Below are 20,133 nucleotides of genomic sequence, written 5' to 3' on the forward strand. Positions count from 1 at the left end.
AGAAAAAAAAAATTGGTATCAGATGCTTTGTTAGTGTTTCATGAGAATAAATGGTACTTTGGTGATCTGATATATTAAATTTTGGTATGTGGAGCAGAACTATGGCATTATTTTTGGTAAGGGAAAGAAGAAAGTACACCATTACTTACTTTGGAGAGATACAGTTGAATGAAACTTCTCCACATGTCATTGTAGATTCTAGTAGTTCATATGTTTCTTTAAAAAAAAAAAAAACACAAACCACTACATCATTGTTCAGTGACTAGATAACTAATTTTATTTCAGATGCTCTCAAAGTCTTTTCCAAACAATATAAATACAACTCCTCTGAATAAAGAACAGCATGAGTACAATACATTGGCAAGGTATTTAGCAATGGTAGTTTACTTAAGAAAGGGAAAACCATATAGATATTGGAGGGATGCTATCCCCAAGTGAAAAAGAGCATTAGTATCCTGAACTCATGCTGTACTGATGTCCAGCAACCATACTCTGTTCTTGCCATGTGCTTTTAAGAGTCTGTTCTTTAAAAAAAATAGATGTTTTTAAATGCTGTATGTATGTATGCAGGTATTTTTCAAGTGGCATAATTCAGATCATGAGTGTTTAGTTGGTTTGTCTTTTTAATTGAGGCTGTTACCTGAATTACATTTGACTCCTTTTTCTGCCCTACTCTTTAAACATTATCAAAGGCAAGGAATAAATTTACTGTGCTGTCAGAAATTCTGTTGTTTTATTAATGATTAAGTCCTCCAGTATACAAATGAAATACATCTATGAAATTATTACAAGATGTTACAGGGATGTAATCTTGTGAATAATTAAAATAGATTGAAGAGTGAGGAAAATACAGAGGAAGGAGAAAGACATTGCATTGAAATAGATTGCTTAGCAACATGTATGCTTCATCTGTAAGTTTATGTATTTTCTGACACCTGAGGGTGAATGACTTTTATTTTAACCATACCCTATAATTCCATAACAGGAATCTTATTTTAAGTTAGTAAATACTCATTTCTCTCTACTATTATCCTCTTTTTGCATTTTAAGGTACAATCATAATCTAAAAAGTGACTTAGTAAGAAGGGAAAAGGCATTAATTTGGACCCATTATTTTGCATATGAGCAACTTTCCACCGCAAATGAGATGAAGCTATCCATGGAGAAATGTTTTGTATAAGTTCACTGTTCGTTCACCTGAGCCAGATGGATTTCTTTCAACTCAGGCAATAACAGAGCTCAAAGTGTTCTGAATTACAGACTCTGCCCTGATAATGAGGAACCTGAAACTTTTTACCTGAAAACAAGGAAGTGTTTAGGTTGTCAGGGTGTAAGATTCAAACTATTTATGCATATTCTACTCCCAACAAGGAGCAGAGTTTGGCTTCTCACCCCTTCAGCTCTAAAAGTCAACTGAAAGAAAATACAGGGTTAACCTATTTTAATCATTAACATCTCAGGATTAAGTTATGCAGATATTAGTTTCATGGAATGAAGGCTGTACTTTTTTATCTTTTCTGAATGAAAGTCACATCTCTTCCCGAGCTGGGGAGATACTCTATCTTTGTAATGTGTAGCACATGTTCCTTTAATATGCTTATTATCCTGCTCTTATTTCTAATAAAGAAGAAGAGCAATTCTTTAAATGGTTAATAGAGCTGTTCTTTAAGAGAGAAACAGAATTGGCTTCCTTGGTAGGAAAGAAAAATAAACATTCTAAGAAGGACTAGCTTCAAACCATGAAAGTGAGTATTCTTCTGATAAATTAAAAATACTCTAGCTGCATTGGGTTAAATAACTTGTTTAAGGCCCAGCACTTGGTCTTGAGGACATAATAGCTGGGTCTTGAGGACATAATAGCTAAATCAGAAATGCAAAAAGTCTGAGAAAAAGAATTTACCTAATAAGTTAGTTACATCCTCTCCAAAGTCTACATGAAGATCTCCAACAGAACAGGAGAAAAGTAGAAGGCATTGTTTCTCACTTCCTTGTAAGATTTGAATTGCAATGTAACTGTATAGAAACTGCTAGGTGTTAATAGTGGGTAATGCAGCTAATGCTAGTAAAACTAACTATCACCAGTTAGTGTTTTAAGTCACTTAAAGAATCACCAGCAAAGGTATTGGCAAAAGTAGTTTTAATATAAAGGTAAAAGTGTGACATAAATCATTGACAAGGTTCACTCTACTACTCTACTAGATGGCTAAAGCACACAGAGAAAAAAATAGGAAAAAATCTAAAAATCTAAAATCAATCAAACTAAAACTAAAATCAACCTAAAATTATTTATGCAGAGGCTGGGGAAGGAAAAAGTATAAGGATGGGAAAGGATATGGATAAAAAGGCATGATGGAGACCCTCCCACTGAGTCACAAGGTTCAGAGCAGACCGCCTTGCCAAATTTAGCCCTGGACTTAACCAGCAGTTTAGGCCTAGAGGTTTTAACAGCACTTAAAATCACTTAGTCAATAGCCTAATTTAAACAATTTAGCAAAAGATTCTGTAGAATTTATTATAAGCACAACAGTAACTCATTTAGAGGCCTAACTTACTGACCAGTATAACACTTGTAGTACATAGTACATACACTTGCACACGCAGAGACCTAAAGCAGTATGTACAAGGTATCTACCTGTGAAAAATTCCCCCCAGGTTCACTGAAGTTCTCACATCAGATGCCTTTGCATCTTCTCAGCTGGCAAAGGTTGAGCTTTGAGGAGTGGAGATATCAGCCCAGGCTCCACTGGCAGCGCTTGACATCAGTCCTCCAAGTATACCAAACTTGGGAGTTCTGTGGCTCTGAAAAGCATCCCACTCAGAGGGAGATTGCTGGTCACAGACAGCTGTGGTACAGGAGTTTGTAGGGTTGCAAGAGCATTTGCTTTAGTGACAGGAATTTTCCATCCTTGCTGCAATTTGGGTCGGTAACTTTCTTGGAAAGTTCAATAACAAAAATGTTGTTCCACTTAGGTTGTTATTCAGGCGCAAAAAGCAAGTTTCTAGAGCTGTTCATTAAAAAACAGGAGCTCATTAGACAGGACAGGTTCCTGGGAGCAGACAGTGTTTCTGATATACTCAAGAGGAGCTGAGCCCAGGTGCTCTTTGCCAAGGCCTAACGAGCATTTCTGAGACCCTAGTGCAGCCCAGAGAGGGTGGGGAAGAAGGGGATGTACCACCACACTACCCATATGACATACTGATTCCTTATTCTAGTCCTACTTCTCCATTGGAGACAAATCTGTGAGTTACACAAGGTGGAGTGAACAATACACCCTGAAAGCTGGTATGAGGATAATATATTCCTTTTGCACCTTATTTTATTGAAAATTTATAGCACTTCTAGATGGTACCACATACATACTGACCGTTCTACTTCATTTTTTTTTTCTCTTTTCAACAGGGAGAAAAGAAATCTGCCATTTACTCCTATTCTGGCATCTGTTAATCGCCTTGTTTGTTACCACCTAGGAACAGTAGCAAAGGGGTCTTTCATTATCACACTAGTGAAGATACCACGAATGATTCTAATGTATATTCAAACACAACTCAAAGGAAAAGTAAGAGAAATAGGTTCCATTTTCTTACTGAAAATTAAGGCCTGGTGTGTTGACCTGTTAATTTGATCGGTGTGGGAGGCTTGAAGTCTCGTTTTGGAATAGGTTAGATGTAATGAAGAAATTCTTCACTATAAGGTGGTGAGGCACTAGAACAGGTTGCCCAGAGAAGCCCCATCCCTGGAAGTGTTCAAAAGCTTGTTGGATGGGGCTTTGAGCAACCTGGCCTAGTGAAAGATGTCCCTGCCCATGGTGGGGGGAGTCCCTTCCGACCCAAACCGTTCTGTGGCTCTGTGAATATTGAATCTTTAAAAGACCGTGGGACTGATATGGATTGCTTAATTTAGCAATCTGAGTATCGGTTACTGAAACACGAAGGAATACTATTTTCTTAAGATCTGTTGGTTTTACTCTTTATCTTTGTTTTCCCACAATTTGTGCTTTCCTAGGAAAATGCTTGTGCTCGCTGTATGCTTAAAGCCTGCATCTGCTGCCTTTGGTGTCTAGAAAAGTGCCTGACATACTTAAATCAGGTAAGATTTTCAATATTCATGTTTTATATAAGGGCTGATAATAGTATATATATTCCCAGGTTGCAGTCTGAGGCTGACACATAATGTATTGTACTTGGGAACTGAACTTGAATGACAGTATTTCAGTCTTGTCTTCATTACTGAAATTACACTGCAAATACTACATTGACCTTTGCAATGTAAACAAAGACAAAAGAATAGCCAATACTCGTCTTTGTGAACATGGTATCTCAACTTTATAACGATTTGTGTAGTGGTTGGAGATGTTTCCCATATGTCTACTCAGTAGAACCACGTCTGAATTTCAAAATGTGTCTCCTGTGAAAACAGAATGAAGCTTTTTAGGTGTAATATTTGAGATTCACACAATGCAGAAACTGTACAAAACATCAAATCGTCAGCATCATCTACAAAGTGGAAGAAAATTTGCAAGTTGCAACACGCTGGCTGGTCAGACCCATTGTAAAAATGGGTTTATAGGCCTATAGTCCATCTCTCATGTGTATATATATAAATATCTTGCTAACATTTCTTTCACTGTTAATTTTTTTTGCTTGTGGAGATATAGAAGATAAAATCAGAAGAAAGCATTTAATAAACCCCATTGTAATCCTTGAAAACTGTCCTGACTAACCTTGAATGCAGTACCTAGAAATTATCTTGTTTGACTTGTATGACTCTCAGACTCTTTTGTATTTCCAGATTTTTTTCTAACTACTTAATTTCTGTAGCTATGCCACTGCTCACCTCCTTCTGCAGAGAAATTGCAAATCCTGTTTAATGAGGTTTTTTTGAAAAAACTAGTTAATGCATAAATTATGAGCAAAGGAGAAGAAGAATAGCAGTTCTTTACCTCGTATAGTCTTCTGTCAGCTGCTCTATATTGCTTGATTCAACAACTCTCAGGGGAATGTTGGTTCATTAACATCATATGACGAATGTGACTTACTCAGGAGCTGTATCTTCCCCCTCACCTTCCCCACCCTCCATCTGAAATACCTGATGATTCTATGAATAAGTCTTCAACCTCCTTTTCCTAGAATGCATACACAGCCACAGCTATCAACAGCACCAATTTCTGCACCTCAGCAAAGGATGCCTTTGTTATCCTGGTGGAAAACGCTTTGCGAGTGGCTGCCATAAACACAGTTGGAGATTTTATGCTGTTCCTAGGAAAGGTATGTCTGCTGTATACAGTTCTTACAGACCTACATACAAGCAAGCTTTCTTTAGCAATGGCTGCACCCCAAACACAAAATGCCTTAAAAATCCTGTTTCTTAGTGTGCACTTATCACGTCCAGCTGCATCCCATTAGGAGGGGCTTTGTAGAGTAGAGAGGATAAACAAATGATGTACTGACATGTAGTAAAAGTGACTAGAGAGGAATACCTGAAGATTATGTCACCTTTTGCATGATTTATTTTTTAAGGAGTCAAGAGAAAAGTGTTTAGAAGTTCTAGGGTTTTGTTTGATTTTGTGGTTAAAATGTAGAATTCTAAGGAGAGGAAGCATTTCTTTTAAATTCTGTTCAGTAAGGGCTCTCCAGGCTTATGTTGAAAATTTGACACATTACTGATCACCTTTATGATCAAATTGTACAAAAGCCTGCTATGAGAAATTGCCAGCCTAAGCAACTAAGTTACCTCTACTCTGATAATTAAAAGGAGACTAGAATAGTTGCTGTGGTCAGTCAGCTTTTTGGGTCTCCAACTGATGGAGACACACTTTATGGAAAGTGTAGTATTTCTATCCTTTGAAGGATTTTATGCCATTATTTACTAAAACAATTAATACCAATCTACTTAAATCACCTGTGCCTAAGCATTCAGATAGTGGTTGAACTCATCTGTATTTCTTATTACACTCCTCTACTTCTGTTAAGTCAGAGTACAGTGGGCTGAACTTTGAATCCAGTAACTAAGTCAGTAAGATGTGAGAAGGAATAAACACATAAGGGAGACATAAGTGCTTGGGAGAACATGAAATTACATAATGCAGTTTTTGTGGAGGAGTTGGAAAACACCCCCCAGTCTCTCAGATTATTAGAAAAATGCACAGGTGACAGAAATGTTAAAATGAACAGTGTCCAGCATGTAAAAAATACCATCAGCTAAATCAATGCTAGGCTGCCAGCATCTCCTCTACCAGTCCAAAATGGTATTTTCATAAAAGCTGACCTATTTTACAATTTTATGTTTAGCTGCAGTTCATAATAATAGACTCAGAAATGTTCAAAAAGTTAAGTGGCCACAACAATTTAGTCCATTTGGTTTTGCCAAAATCAAACTGGTACCTGGTGAAATGTCTGTTAGGGCCTCACATGAAGTATAATTCTGTGGAGACTGTTACATGAAGTGCCTCACATGAATTCTGGTCTGCTTTCTCCTGTATGGAAGTGAGATAAAGACTACACAAGTTTGGAAGTTGTTTCCAGCAGCAAAATGGAAAATGTACCATCCTCTTAAGACCTAAGTTCTCCCTCCAACCAACCCAAAAAAAAAAACCCCCAACAAAACCAACTGCATGGGATTGGTAGCATCAGGTTGTGGGGCTTTTAGAGATTACAGGATAAAGTTCCTTTTTATAGGAATGTTCTATAAAACTAGAACTATGACAGCAGAATATAAATATAATTTGCTCTGAAAAATACCTTTTGTATTAAAGGATGTGTAACAATTCTGATATCAATGGATAAAATGTCATTTATAATCGGGGATGTGGGGAATCCAGGAGGTAAAGATGTTGTTACCACTAGTATCTGTAACCCCTAATTCTAGCCCTGGCAGGCCAAGAAGCACATTGGCTTTAAAAAAATAAACCAACCAAAAAACATCAAAAGGCTTCTGCCATTAGAGTTGTCTACTGTTTTCTTCTTCAGGTCCTGATTGTCTGCAGCACAGGTTTGGCCGGCGTTATGTTGCTGAATTACCAACGAGATTACACCATCTGGGTGCTGCCACTCATCATTGTCTGCCTCTTTGCATTCCTGGTTGCTCACTGCTTCCTTTCTATTTATGAAATGGTTGTTGATGTCCTTTTCTTATGTTTTGCCATCGATACAAAATACAACGATGGGAGTCCTGGGAGGGAATTCTACATGGATAAAGTTCTCATGGTAAGTTTCCTCTTGCTCTCAAAGTCTAAGGATCTGGTTCCATAAAATAGGTATTTTGACAGTGGAATGAATTCACTTGCTGGGTTTAATGTTTTGTTTGTTTTTTTTTTTACCTTGCCACCTTGTTCATGGCTTGACCTGCAAACAGTGTAGTCTGATGAGCATCAGATAAGTGATGATGCTTCCTTCCCTTAGTTTCACTGTTATTGGCTTTTATTTGCTGCCTGTTAGATGAGCAGTCATCTTGCAGAATCATACTCTGGGGTATCATGTCTTGTAAATGACACTGCAGATTAGAAAGAAGCAGAACAAGAGGGAAAGGCTTGGTTTTGTGCTTTCCTAAGAAGGACATCTCTTTGGGTAGGGAAGAGGAAAAATATCAGAGTATTCTACCTTACACATAGATGATGACCACAGTGGAGTTTTACTTCTTTCAGATAGACATCAACCAGAATTTGACTGTCTGTCATACGTAGGCTTTATGCTAGAAACAAAGTTGTAAGAATTCTGCTTCCAAAACCCTTCACTTTGTTGTTGAGTAGGTAGTTTTCTTGAGAGTGTTTTTAAGTAGCAGCTGTAGAATATGTCTCTGTAAAATGCCCCACCAAGCGTGGGCTAGAGGAAGATTCTTATGACTTCTCAGTCATAGAAAATTTTTTTTCTGATTGCTTGTGGGAAAACCATGCTGAGAATTTTGGTGCTGATTTTTTGGTAAATCACAACAGACTCTAGAGTATATAATAAATAAAGTGGTGGCTGATGAGTTGCTTTTTAGCAAGAAACACCAATAAACCATAAAAGCATTGTAGGTTTCTTTAGTCGTGCAGTCAATATCACAAAACACGAGCAGCTAAAGTTTACTGAAATTTGCTGCAGAATGCTTGCCTGCAAGCGAAAAAAATTGTGTAAAATTGAATTAGTTTAGCTAATCTTCGTAAATGAGATTGTACTGGTGAAAAATTTAAGAGATTGAAATTACACACAGTTCACAGGCTACAATGTAATAGCTGAGACTAGGATGGTGTTGGGGGGAGGTTTGTTGTGGTTTGGTTGTGGGTTTGGTTTTTGGTTTTGGTTTGTGGGTTTGGGTTTTTTTTGGTCAGCCAGCCTTTTATCTTCTTTCCCCATAAAGGAGAGCATTGCGTGGTACATGGAAAAGTTGTAAGAGCACACCAGGCAAATACCTGTCTGGCTTCCAGAATTAAATGAGGGAGGCCTTTGTGGATATTTGACAGGCTTTTCTGATACCTCATGGTCAAGTCTGAGCAAGACATGCAGATGGGCTTGATGTTTTGAGCAGTTGCATCTTGAAGTTCTGTCTTGAGACGATGTTTTAGAGTCTGTGCTAAGAGAGCACTTGTCGTTTCATTACTGTTTTTCAGGAGTTTGTGGAGAATAGTAGGAAATCTATGAAGGAAGCTGGCCGGGGAGGTGGAGCTGAGAGCAGAGAGCTAAAACCAATGGTAGGTGCAGATGAGGAGGTGGCGATCCTCCAAGAGTTTCACTTTTACTTCTTCTCCCTCTTTGTCTTTACTGACTGCACTTCTTCAGGAGAAGTTTTTGTTCTCTGTATCACTCAAGATGTTCTGCTTTTTCTGTTTGTGAGCTTGCCTATCACCTGGATGGCAGAGTTTTTGTCACAGCTGAGACCATCTCCTGTAAAAGTAAGATGAAAGGAACTGTCTCATATGAAACAAATGCAGTATATTTCATTAGGATTCATGAGGCATGCTATGTGGTGTACACAGACAGCCCCAGTTACTGTTTAGTCTAAAAATAAGGTGGCTCTGAAATTCATTGGGCTATTCTGACTTTAATCTCTTCTCGGCCCTGAGATGAACAATTTTTGCTCATGTTACATTCACTGCAAAAGCCTGAAGAACACTACTGAGCGCAGCCATTGTTGCAAAGTAGGACCAGGCATTTAAAGCCCTCACCAAATTATCTTACACCATGCCAAGGAATTGGATACAGTGATTCCTTTCAACCTGCTCAAATGACATTTCTCCCAGTTGTTTGTTTTTATTGCGAACTACTTATGTTGCTTGTCTCTTGTGTGCTCTTTCCATCTCACACTGTCAGATGCACAGACAGTGAACAATGCATCATTTATGCTTTTGCAGCCTGTTTTACTTATGGTGTGCCTGTTAGGAAGGCATTGCATGTCTGAGTAGCCTGGAATAAGGAACACTATACATGGTACAGATAACAGATAGGAGGATAAGTTTGGAAGGTGGAGAACAGAGAGCGTATAATGGAGAGCCAGTCTGGGCAAGGTACGACTTGTCATTGTGCAATATGATTTTGTGAAATAGAATATTTTTCTGCCATTACTTTCTCAGAGCGTTTGGGGTCTGAGTCATTTCCATACTATGGGGATAATTTTTTAACCAAATGGAATCTAAATAAGTGTATGCTAACAGAAGAATTTATTTTTTTTCAACAATGTACATGAAGCCATTTTGCATGAGCACTTTTTTGAACAAGCTGGAATGGGTTCCTGCTATAGACTGATGTGTAGCTTTGCGTGTTTTGCTATTTCATTATGGCATACCAGTTTCTAGGTTTGCTTATGCCTAAATGCTGCTGTGTTTATACATATGAAAAACTAATTCTATGCTCATTTACTGTTTCTTCTGGGAGTAATTCTAGCTGTTCAAACAGACACTAATGTCGGGATTTTCAGAGTGATCCAAATGCTGTAGATGCAAATGTGCCATTAAAAATTATTGAGACTTTGGGTGTGCAAACCCTCTAGTCACATGCACAAAAATTTCAGTTCAAAATTTTATTATGTAGTGGTTTTCCACTTACACTGTTGTCGGTACTATCACAGACCGCTACTTATACTTTTGTACCTGACTGCCTAAAGCTTGGATGGGAAAAACCTTTATTCACCTCGCCCCTTACAAAAGGGCAAACAAAGTTACCTGCAAGTCAAGGGTGGTGTTATTCTTGTAGGAACTTGTTTCTAGGCACTTGAGCCTGGTACTGGCTGAAAGTCCTCATAGGACTACTGCAGAAGATGCTGAGCACTTGGGGCTCAGCATGGGAGTCACCTGCTGAATTACTCCCAGTTCTGCTGCTCATGTGATTGTTTTGTTTGGAACTGATTGGGCCTTGTTTTCTCAAGTGGCTTTCCATTTTTGGGCATTCAGCTCCAGTTGAGTGGGTTTTGAAATACTAGGATCTCACTTCCTGACAAGGATGGGACACAGTGGTTACCTCCATTAAATTTCTGATACCTTCCCCAAAGTGTCAATAAAGGCCTCAGTTATGTCTGGCATAGAACCATTCATAAGTCTATTCTGTAATGGTAGTGCCCATAGTCTCGAAATTGCATGTCTGAAAATTAGATTACTACTACTATTTTTCCTGTTCTTTTAGAAATAGAATCTCTACTGTCTTGCTTCTGTACCCTTGAAATGCATATATTTCTTAGAATATGACAATTATTTCTAAAAGTGAAACACCCTAAGTGGAGTTGTACTTAAAGTAGGTAATAATAGCAGAGACGAGGAAACATTTAGGACCTTCTGTTCTTGTATCAGGGCACAAGAAAAAAAACAAACACCTTTTCACACTTTTTTCTTTATGGCTTCCAGCGACCCCTTTGACTCAGTTTCTACTTGTCCTTTGGCATTTGTCTAAGACTGTACTGTATGACTTTGTTTTCTAGGCCTCTGGAGCAAGTTCATCTTGAAACTAGCCAGCCATATTGGAACCCATTGACATTCCAAAACAGTATATATATACATATATACATATATATATATATATATATAAATAAACAGCCAAAATCAGAGAAAAGGAACAGGGATTTAAAACTTTTTTTAACAATTATTTTTGTGAAACATGTACTCTTTTCATACGGGTGGCTTTTACAAGCAGCTTTATCATTGTTCCGTTTCTTAAATTATTGATTGTGGTCATGGAAATGTTGATTCTTATCTGCTTGGTATTTTACAATCTGGAGGAGGTATCGTTGTAAAGATAATCTGAAATCATGACTGGGTTTAGAGACAGATTTCCCATGACATTGCTAATCTGCTGAGACTTTTACTTGTTTAGTTTCTTTTCAATTTGCATTAAATTTGGGACAGTCACATGTACAGAAAACCTTGAAATCAAGAAAAGTCTTAAATTTAGTTTTTCAGAAGGTGGTTTCAGTGAGAATTCATTCAGTTCAAATTGGTTTGTAAGCAGTTATTTTACTTTACAACCCTGGCAGGGCACAGTTTTGTTTACCAGTATCAGACATCTCAATAACCAACTCCTCAGGTATTCAGGTGTGTGGGAGCCCTTGCATCTCCTATTAAACAGAACCTACAAAATGGGGACAGATAATTTTTATATGCAATCAACTTCCTGCTTTACCCTACTTGCCCCTCATACCCGTTGCCCTCTATCCTCCCCTTGAGTTCAGTAACCTCCTTCACACTTCAGCAGTGTTCCTTTGAAGGGTATGGATTCTGCATATGGGCAATTGAAATAACAGATTGTTAAAGCTCAGTCTTAGCCATACTCATGATTAATTCATGACTAGATACAAAGATGCTGAGGAGGGGAAGAGAAATGAACTGTACTACTGTACATAAAAAAGTACTGTATGCTTCATTTCATTTAATGTCAGAGAGCTCTGGGAGGTAGAAGGGATCATTCCTTGCCTGTTGTTTGATCCATATATGTATGTACTGTAGTGGGTGGCTAAAACGGGAAAGGGCAGAGAAACATTTCTTTGGAAGTGTAGCTGCCAGGATCTGAAGTTATTAAATAATGACAAGAGAACATGCTTTTTTATTATTAGTAGTAGTACAAAATTTCTTTTCAGTCTGGAAGCTCGCCAGATATGAATGCTAATATTCAATTATTCAACTTATTGTAATGGTAAATGCTTAAGTGTATTTGCTAAGAATTCATGATCTGTCTATGCTATATATTCCTTTTGTTACAATTTTTTTAAGAAAACTATTTTTGTTAATGTAAAGTTAATATTTCAGAGCAGAATTTTTAAACTTATTGCACTAAATACAAGCTCTCTACAAATAAACGATGCCTCAATGGTACGATCACTCCATTCAAGAAAATCTTTTGAAAGAGAAAAGTCTTTCTACAGAAGCTTTGTAATGGAGTAGAGAGGTATGTCTAGGTAGAGACATGCACAACTCATGTTATCAAGGTTTAGTAAATAAGCAGTTATTTGTGCTTCCTGTCAGAGGATCAGACTTCCAAATCGCTGCTGAAGATTTAAACAATTATGTAGTATCATGTAGCTAACTAGTGCTCTTATCTTTTGGCAATAGTAAAATATTTCACTTTTGCTTCCAGAAGGCATTTGATAGCTTAAATTTGGTAGGTTTTCTTTCGGTAAGCCAGTTAAAAGAAGGATTTACACTTTTCATATCACAGACCCCAAACTATGTGAGAGGTGTGAAAATAAAGGTACATGTAGAAAGGATAGCTGCTGGGGAGGCAGAGAGACAGAATTACTCAGTCCTGGAAGCACTTAGACACTCATTTAAGTGAACCATATCAGTACCTCCACTAACATCAGAAGGGCTCTCTAAGTATTGAAGTTGTAACTTACACATCTGTGTAAGTGCTAACTGGGCTAGAGCTTCAACCTAGGGATTCAGACTGGAGCACTGGTGAGGCCTCTCAGTGCAAGTTAGAGGTCAGACTTGCCTAGAAGAAGCACTGGAGCAGTCTTACTTTTGTGGAGGGGAGACCTTCCTGCTGTACCAGTGTCTAAGACAGCAGTGGCTCTCAACACCAATATTTGTGTAGATCAGGAGGGTTTAACCACGCCAGAAATTTAAAAACTGGCTTAGATGAATCCTAGAAACTGGATTCCAAGGCTAAAAGACTTATCGAGTACTACCCAGTTGCTTCCAGAAAAATTAATTTTCTTCTTGTTTGGAGGCTATTGGAGGTGCTTAATCAAAGAAGCCTTGTATTCTGCGCATTTTGATAAAAAAGTTCTGCCACGACTGATCCCACAAGTTTGTGTTCCCTGCTCACTGGAAGTCCTGAGTGGGGACTTTTCTCTGTAATTGCAACTAGGACTGCAGTTGGAAACAAATTTTGTATTTTTGTATTACTTGACTGTGCACCATTTTTATAGCAGTTTATCCTGTCTTAAAAATAAATTTGTTTTATTTACATGGTGTTTATAAAATTGTGTGCACCACTCTTGAGTGTATATCTGGCATGCAGAGCTTTTAAGTCATGCCAAAAAGGCATTCCATCCACATGCAGATTTTCCAGTGGCCCTTTAAAGCTTTTGAATGTCCTTTGAAGTTCATTTGCAACCAAACTACAAGCTGCCCTCTTCCAGCCCTGTCTTGTGCAGGGAGATAAGCAGAAGACAGAGTTCTGAAGAGACAACTTTTCAGGAGAAATTGAGACTCTGCTTTCCTGTCCTAGTGGGGATAGCGGAGTGAGAGGACACTTTGGCATGTAAATTGCTATAGAAATGTTGGCAGTAGGGGTGCTGGGCTCTGCCAGTTGTGATGGATTCAATACTTTTTTTTTGACTGTTGGTTATTAAAGCCAGTATGTGGACTGCTTTGTGGGAAGCAGTCTAGACTAACTAGAGAGCGATGCTGCAGCAAGAATAACAATGCAGGAGGAGCAAGATGAGACAGCTGAAACAGAGAAATCATCTCCTTGGCAAGTCAATTGAACCAAGTACTGCTTGAGGACTGGAGATTTAGACTGGACAATCTGGGTTTAGAAACAATCAGTGGGATTACCAGTTCCCAGCCGTTGGTTTCCGCAGATGGTCTGTATCATAGCCTCAGACCAGCTAGGTTACAAAGGGAAAAAAGTATACAATTCTTTAAATTGCTAAAATTTTTACACATTATTTTACTCACTGTTTTATTTGGAAGTTGAACAGCAGTGTGTAATCTTTATTGCTTCTTCCAGCCCTGGAGGATTTATTTTTTGTGTTCTTTTAGGTCTCATTTCTGTATTGCTCTTTCAGTAAAGGAGTGCCAAGTGGCAGTGTCAGCTCCCCTTTGTCCCACTGATCTTACCACATTCCCTCTCACCTTCCTGAGGCAGTGATTTAGGATATCACCTGGACAATGAGAGGGGGAGTAGGTGCTGAGCTAAAGTCCTAAGATAGGATTTTTTTTTTTATGATATCACTCCATCACTGTGTTAGAAGTGCAACCCATCTCTTCCGCAGTTTCACTGCTGTTCCACAGCTAGGCTAAATGCTATGGCCAGCTTAGAATTGCATCTTCAACCTTCTCGTAACTCCCAGCTGCCTAAAACAGGATGGGGTTTTAAATGTGGCCTTAGCTTGGCATAGTAACTGAAGGACTTTCTGCATTAGGGAGAGGGGAGAACTAACAGTGGAAAACCCAGTTAAAATGCTGTGGTGGGTTGACCCTGGGCTGTCATGTAAGCTGCTACTCTGTTGCTTGCTCAGACCCCACAGAAGGATGGGAGAGAGCAGTGAAAGGACAAAAAGCGCTGTTATAAAGGCAGTTCATTAAGTAAGAGAAAAAAAGAAACCCAAGTGATACAAAGGCAATCACTTACCATCTCCCACCAGCAGACAATGCCCAGCCAATCTCCAAGCAGTGGCTACTTTGGAACCACCCCAGGTTTATAGCTGAGTATGACCTTATTTGTTATGGAATATTTCTTCAGTCTGTTCAGGTCAGCTGTCCTGGCTGTGCACCCTCTCACCTCTTTGGCCAACTCCAACCTACTCTGCTGGAGTAGCAGAGTGACAAACAGAGAAGGCCATTCACCCTGTGCAAGCACTGCTCAGCAACAGGTAACATTGATAACATTGTGTTATCAAACACTCCTTTGGTTGCAGATCTGTAACACAGCACCTTGTAGGTTGCTGTGAAGGAAATTAACTCCATCCAGCCTAACCCAGTACACAGGTCCACTTACCCAGTAGTTAATCCAAGACTTGCTCCCTGCATTTCTGTACAGCATCTTCTCAGGGTGGTTACTTCTTTCTGAAAGGGCTTTTTTTGCAGCAGGCAATTAGCCTGCTCCACAGTGCTCCCTTTCATGGAGGGAGCAGGGGATGTTAGCTCTTACTCTTTCAGCACATAATGGGGATATAACGCAAAAATGAGCCCTTTCTGTATCAGTGTTCTGGCAATTGAGCAGCCAGTGTTGGAGACAACGTATTTAATGTGCCCTCAGGGCATGCACTTTAGCAGTTTGCTCTGAGTGGTTATGATGTATTCTATGAATGTATGTTATAGAGTCAGAATAAAATGCATGTAGCAGACATATACTTGTCATCCAGTGAGCATTTGATTCAGAGTGCATATTACATGCTATATTGAACATGGCACAGTCGTTTTGAGAAACAATCGTAAGATTTATAAGTAGGTACCTGACAGCATTCCTGTTTTTTAAATCATGGCTTTGCCTGTGCAGATAATGTTTACTAAATCTAAGTATCAGTAGCCCATTGTTTCTTGAACAGCTTGTGTGTCACATTATCAACACAGAAATCCTATTTCATCTTTGTGAAAAAAAAAACAAAAAACACCAACCTTGTGTTTCCCAACACAAGACCCAACAGACTTATTTGAAGCATTTCTTGCACTCAGCTTCTTTGTTGAGATGATGAAAGTTTACTCTAAATATGTCATTTCCAAATGGTTTTTCAACTATTTCATCTCGGCTGTTATTTCCATCACATAACAAGATTATGGAAACTAGTAAATCTATATTTCTTGTGTTCTGTAGCGAATACTGTTCTCAAGGTATTTTTTTCTTTTATATTTAAAGAAGTGAGAGAAGAGATGAAACTTATCTCTTGTGATATGGGTCACGTATAAAAGGCAGAATTTCTGGTCTGGGATGGAGCTGTGATGTGTCTTGCAATGTTCGCAAGCTGATGCAATCAAGCCGAAGCTCCTCAGAGACTTTAGGATTATGAAAACATTCCTAGGGACAATTGGTAGCATGAATCAATCTGAAAATACCCATTTGGAGGCTAAACTATTGGAGGCATTCATTTGGCAGAGATCTGCTAAAAGGGAACTAGCAGAAAACCAGCAAACACCCATCAGATTCTACTCCCCTGTCTCAGTGAGGTCAGGTCATTGAATGTGAGCGTGATGAGCAGAATTCGGTGTTTTAAGCGTTTGGTACTTTTCTACAGAAACGTAGGACTCCACTTAGAATGAAAGTTGGGAGAATTCAGAGCAAAAGTACCAGCTGACTTGAACAGAACTGGTCTTATTTCAGTAATGTTAAAGACAGCTATGACCTTTCTAAGTATGTGGCAGCATAGGTAGCTGCAATTCCTCAAGTGGACAACCTCTGTGGCTTGAGTGGAAATAGGGACAGCTAGGGAATTATTCCAGAAACACTTGGTGAGATTAGCAATTTTGACTACTTGTGAAACCCAGCAGAAATTGAGCACTGACGTTTCCACCGAGGTCACAGTTTTTAACTCTCAAATACCATGTGTGGTCCATGTTAGTATTAATTGGGTCCCTCCCTGCTGCTCAAACCGAAAAGGAAGAATATCTCTCATTTGGAAAACAGTGCTGCAGACAATGCTGTAGTGCGTCCTGGGGGAGTGAGCGAGTAGAAAATAGAAAGGTGGCTTTGTTTCTAATGTGGGCTAGAAAGCAGAGGCCAAAGGTTAGGTGGAGCCATGGAGAGTAGGATTTCACAGGTAGAAAATATTCTGCAGAATCTTCACAATAGTTAAGGAAATTCGTGTTCCAATTCAGACATCTCACAGCAACATCCCCTGTGTCCTGCTTTTATTTTGCCATGGAGCTCTTCAGAGCAAAAATGAAGGTGGAATCTATACCTATAGAAAAGAATTATTTCTGTATGATGGATTGTGTTGCTGATTACAGAAACTACCCTAAGGAAAATCTTCTGAACATATTTTAAAGGCTTGACAGTACTTGCATTGTCATAGTCCATCAAAGCTTCATCTGAAAACGAATTTTTCATCCTCCTTCACTCATACTTTTAACAGGGCAATCAAATCCCTGGACTGACTTAGTGATTTACATTGAATCAAGATCAACTAACAAGTGCTCCTTTTTCCAGTGGAATGCCACCTCCTTTGAAAATGGGAAAAGTAAATGTGACACTGTTTATTGTTGTCTTGGGAACTTAAAATGTTTTATACTGCAAGCTGTGAATGCAGGAAGAGAAGAAAAATTAACAGTGCTGATCTAATCTTAGATTTTCTGTGTAAACTGACATTGTGCCAGGATACTGATGCAAAACTGTATTTTAGTCTAAGAAATGTATAGATTTTTTAATGTATCAAAATAAAGTTTTCCTTTTAAGTAAGAAAGAAATTTCTCTGTCTTCCATGCGGGGTGCTTAAGTCCAACTCTTCTTAACAACACAATCTCAAGTTCCTGAGAAGCAAGCAGAGCCCATGCAAGTGTTTTCCCAGCCTTCATTTTGTTCTGTGCCTGCCCTTTAGCTGAGTAGCAGCAATAATGCTGGACATGTTGTCCTGGTGCCAAGAGAAGCATTGTGGTGCTTAATGTTTTCCTAAGATGGGTGTGCCAGTGGAGTTTTGTAGAGCAAAGGTGGGGTTTTTTTCACAGTCTTTCTTCTCACTGATCATCTGCTCCTCAGCTTCTCTCCAGCATGTTGGAAACTGCCCCTCTAAGCCAACATTTTCACCCATCATCAGGTTCCTTAGCCTGCCGGGTGTGCTGAAGGTCAGTCACATGCAGAAGCAGTTGAGAAGCTTTTGCTGTGGAAAGGGAGAGGCTGCAGTCACACATGCACAGGAGTCCCTTGCTCACACCCGGGACTCTCAGGACTGCTGATGCTGTCTGGAGCAGACTGGCTAATAGTGTATGCTTTGCCTCACAGGGACAGCTATGGGGGAATGCAGAGTAGGGAGGGATGATGGAAATCTTGTTATGTATTACGAGCCATGCAAACTGCACATCCCAGTGCAGCACCTCTTTTGGGACAACTTCCTTGTTCTGCAAGGTCCTGTACCTGCTTCCCACTCTGCTGAGCCAATCTAACAAGCTTGGATAGCTAAAGATGGATGGTGAGTAGAAGCAATAATAGTACCTGTGTGATCTTACCAGCAGAGGCACCTGCAGTCACAAAGATTTCTTGTACTCTCCTCTCCGTCCCATGGGCACAGCAAATTTCTGCTTTCTTTGCTGCCAGTTTCTTTTTAATACACTAGTAAGCCAAACTGAACCATGTTTTCTTGCTTCTATTACTCTTCACTGCAAACCACTTCAGCACTGCATTTGCATGAGATGGTTTACTTTGTCTGGAAACCACTGCCACTTCTGAACTGGAGACTGATGCTGTTGTGGCCACTCAGTAAATACCGTCAGGATGAAAAGGACCAGGCAGCCCATCAGACAGGACCTCTGCACACAGGCAGGGTCCCATGCTGGGGACCCAAAGAGTCCTACTGCATGTCAGTGTTCCGCAGTTCCTCTGAAGGTATGTCCCCTTGGCTTGGAGTGTCTGTTTCATGGGTTATTAATGGTGAATCTGCTTGGCTGGGTGGGTTTAGCTGTGTGGAGCAGAAGGGACTCTGGAGATACCCTTCTTCACCACTGGAGGTGTTAGGGGAAGGAAGCATAACATAGCATACAGATTATAAAAACCCTGTCTGGTTTCCACTGGATTTTGCATGTGTCAGAACTGTAGAACAGAAGCTTTCCTCACCCTCTGTAGCAGTGAGGGACTGAAGCACTGTCTGCAGGGATTGGTGCTGATTCCCTCAGCTCAGAAACAAGAGTTTCATGACCTCCAGGGGAAAAAAAAAAGGGGAGTGGGGGTGGGCTACAAGCGGGCTGCAGAGGGCTAGCGAGAGAAGTATATGTAGGGAGGACAGAATGAGACACAAGACTTGAAAGGAAAACCTCAGGCTACGGTGGTGGAATGAGCAAGAAAATCCTGCTCACACTGTGAATGGGAGAGCAGGGGCCTAGAGACAGAGGTCTGGAGCTGCAAAAGCAGGATTTGTCCTTCAGTCACACAGCATTTCCCACTGCCAGGACATTATGCATGCAGTATGCATGTACCTGTGAACACCAGCCTCGGGACTCACTCCCTGGCATCGGCAATTGCAGAACAGCACAGGCAGGTGCCTCCTCAGATCCCTGAGCAGCCCTGCTCTCCCTCTGGAGATGAAGGACCAATCTCCTTGCTTGCAAGACAGCACAGCTCCTTGGCCACTGCAGGAGCTCTCCTGCCTCGTGTAGAGGATGGGCCCCTCTGTGTGCAGCATTTGGTGTGCAGCAAACAGGCTCCTTCTCCGAGCCAGTGAGGCCAGATCCTGTGCTGCAGGAGTCTGACACGGCTCCTTCCCTCCACCACAGGCCACTGAGGAGCTGACCCAGTTTTAGTCGCTGGTATTTAGATGTTTAATGAAGATTAGCTAGTGCCCAGGGAGAGATTATTTAGAATTTCTAATTACTATTTAAATTATGAATGTGTGAAATGGATGGAGCTTGCAGTCCTGCACACAGAACACCTGAAAAAGCTTTTTCTGACACCTACTGCCATAATCTCCCTCTAATGCTTAGTTATTTTCTACCTTAGGTACACTAAAAACAAAGTGGAAGAAAAACCAGCACCAGGGCAGATTTTCTGATTTTTTGGAGCAATCAAATCTAGAAATAAAGCCTATGACAGAAGCTACTGAATTGTTTTATCTCACTATCCCAGATGACAGTAATCAAATGGAAGACAAATAAATGGGTGAGCAGGTATTTTACACTGCAGTCCTCTGAAGAAGTCACAGGACTGAACCCTGTGCCCTACCAAAAAACAAACAAGTAAACAAACCCACAAACAAACAAAAAACCAAACCAGTCTGCCACAATCCCAGAAATAGTGATATTTCCTGGTTTTAATTGCCTTTCTGATGGCTCTTAGTTGTATTCTAGTTATAAATATGAAGTCCTACAT

At 39.8% G+C, this 20,133-nt stretch overlaps 1 protein-coding gene across 5 annotated transcripts in view; it reads left to right on the forward strand.

Moving 5' to 3' along the window:
• The window catches only part of SLC44A1 (solute carrier family 44 member 1), a 74,234-nt gene extending 54,373 nt beyond the window's left edge, over positions 1 to 19,861 (forward strand). The window contains exons 11-17 of one of the 5 annotated variants that reach the window (XR_001876114.1): positions 3,401 to 3,557; positions 4,004 to 4,087; positions 5,128 to 5,265; positions 6,967 to 7,203; positions 8,586 to 8,666; positions 18,448 to 18,657; positions 19,765 to 19,861. Coding sequence is in view for 4 of the 5 variants with exons in the window: in XM_017822517.1 (XP_017678006.1) it covers positions 3,401 to 3,557; positions 4,004 to 4,087; positions 5,128 to 5,265; positions 6,967 to 7,203; positions 8,586 to 8,876 (907 nt within the window). In the remaining variant the exon portion in view is untranslated. The other 4 variants (XM_017822520.1, XM_017822521.1, XM_017822518.1 and 1 more) reach the window with 4 other exon arrangements.
• The last annotated feature ends 272 nt before the right edge of the window (positions 19,862 to 20,133 follow it).

This window comes from Lepidothrix coronata, unplaced genomic scaffold, assembly GCF_001604755.1.
Source record: "Lepidothrix coronata isolate B3197 unplaced genomic scaffold, Lepidothrix_coronata-1.0 Scaffold98, whole genome shotgun sequence".
Classification (NCBI taxonomy): Eukaryota; Metazoa; Chordata; class Aves; order Passeriformes; family Pipridae; genus Lepidothrix; species Lepidothrix coronata.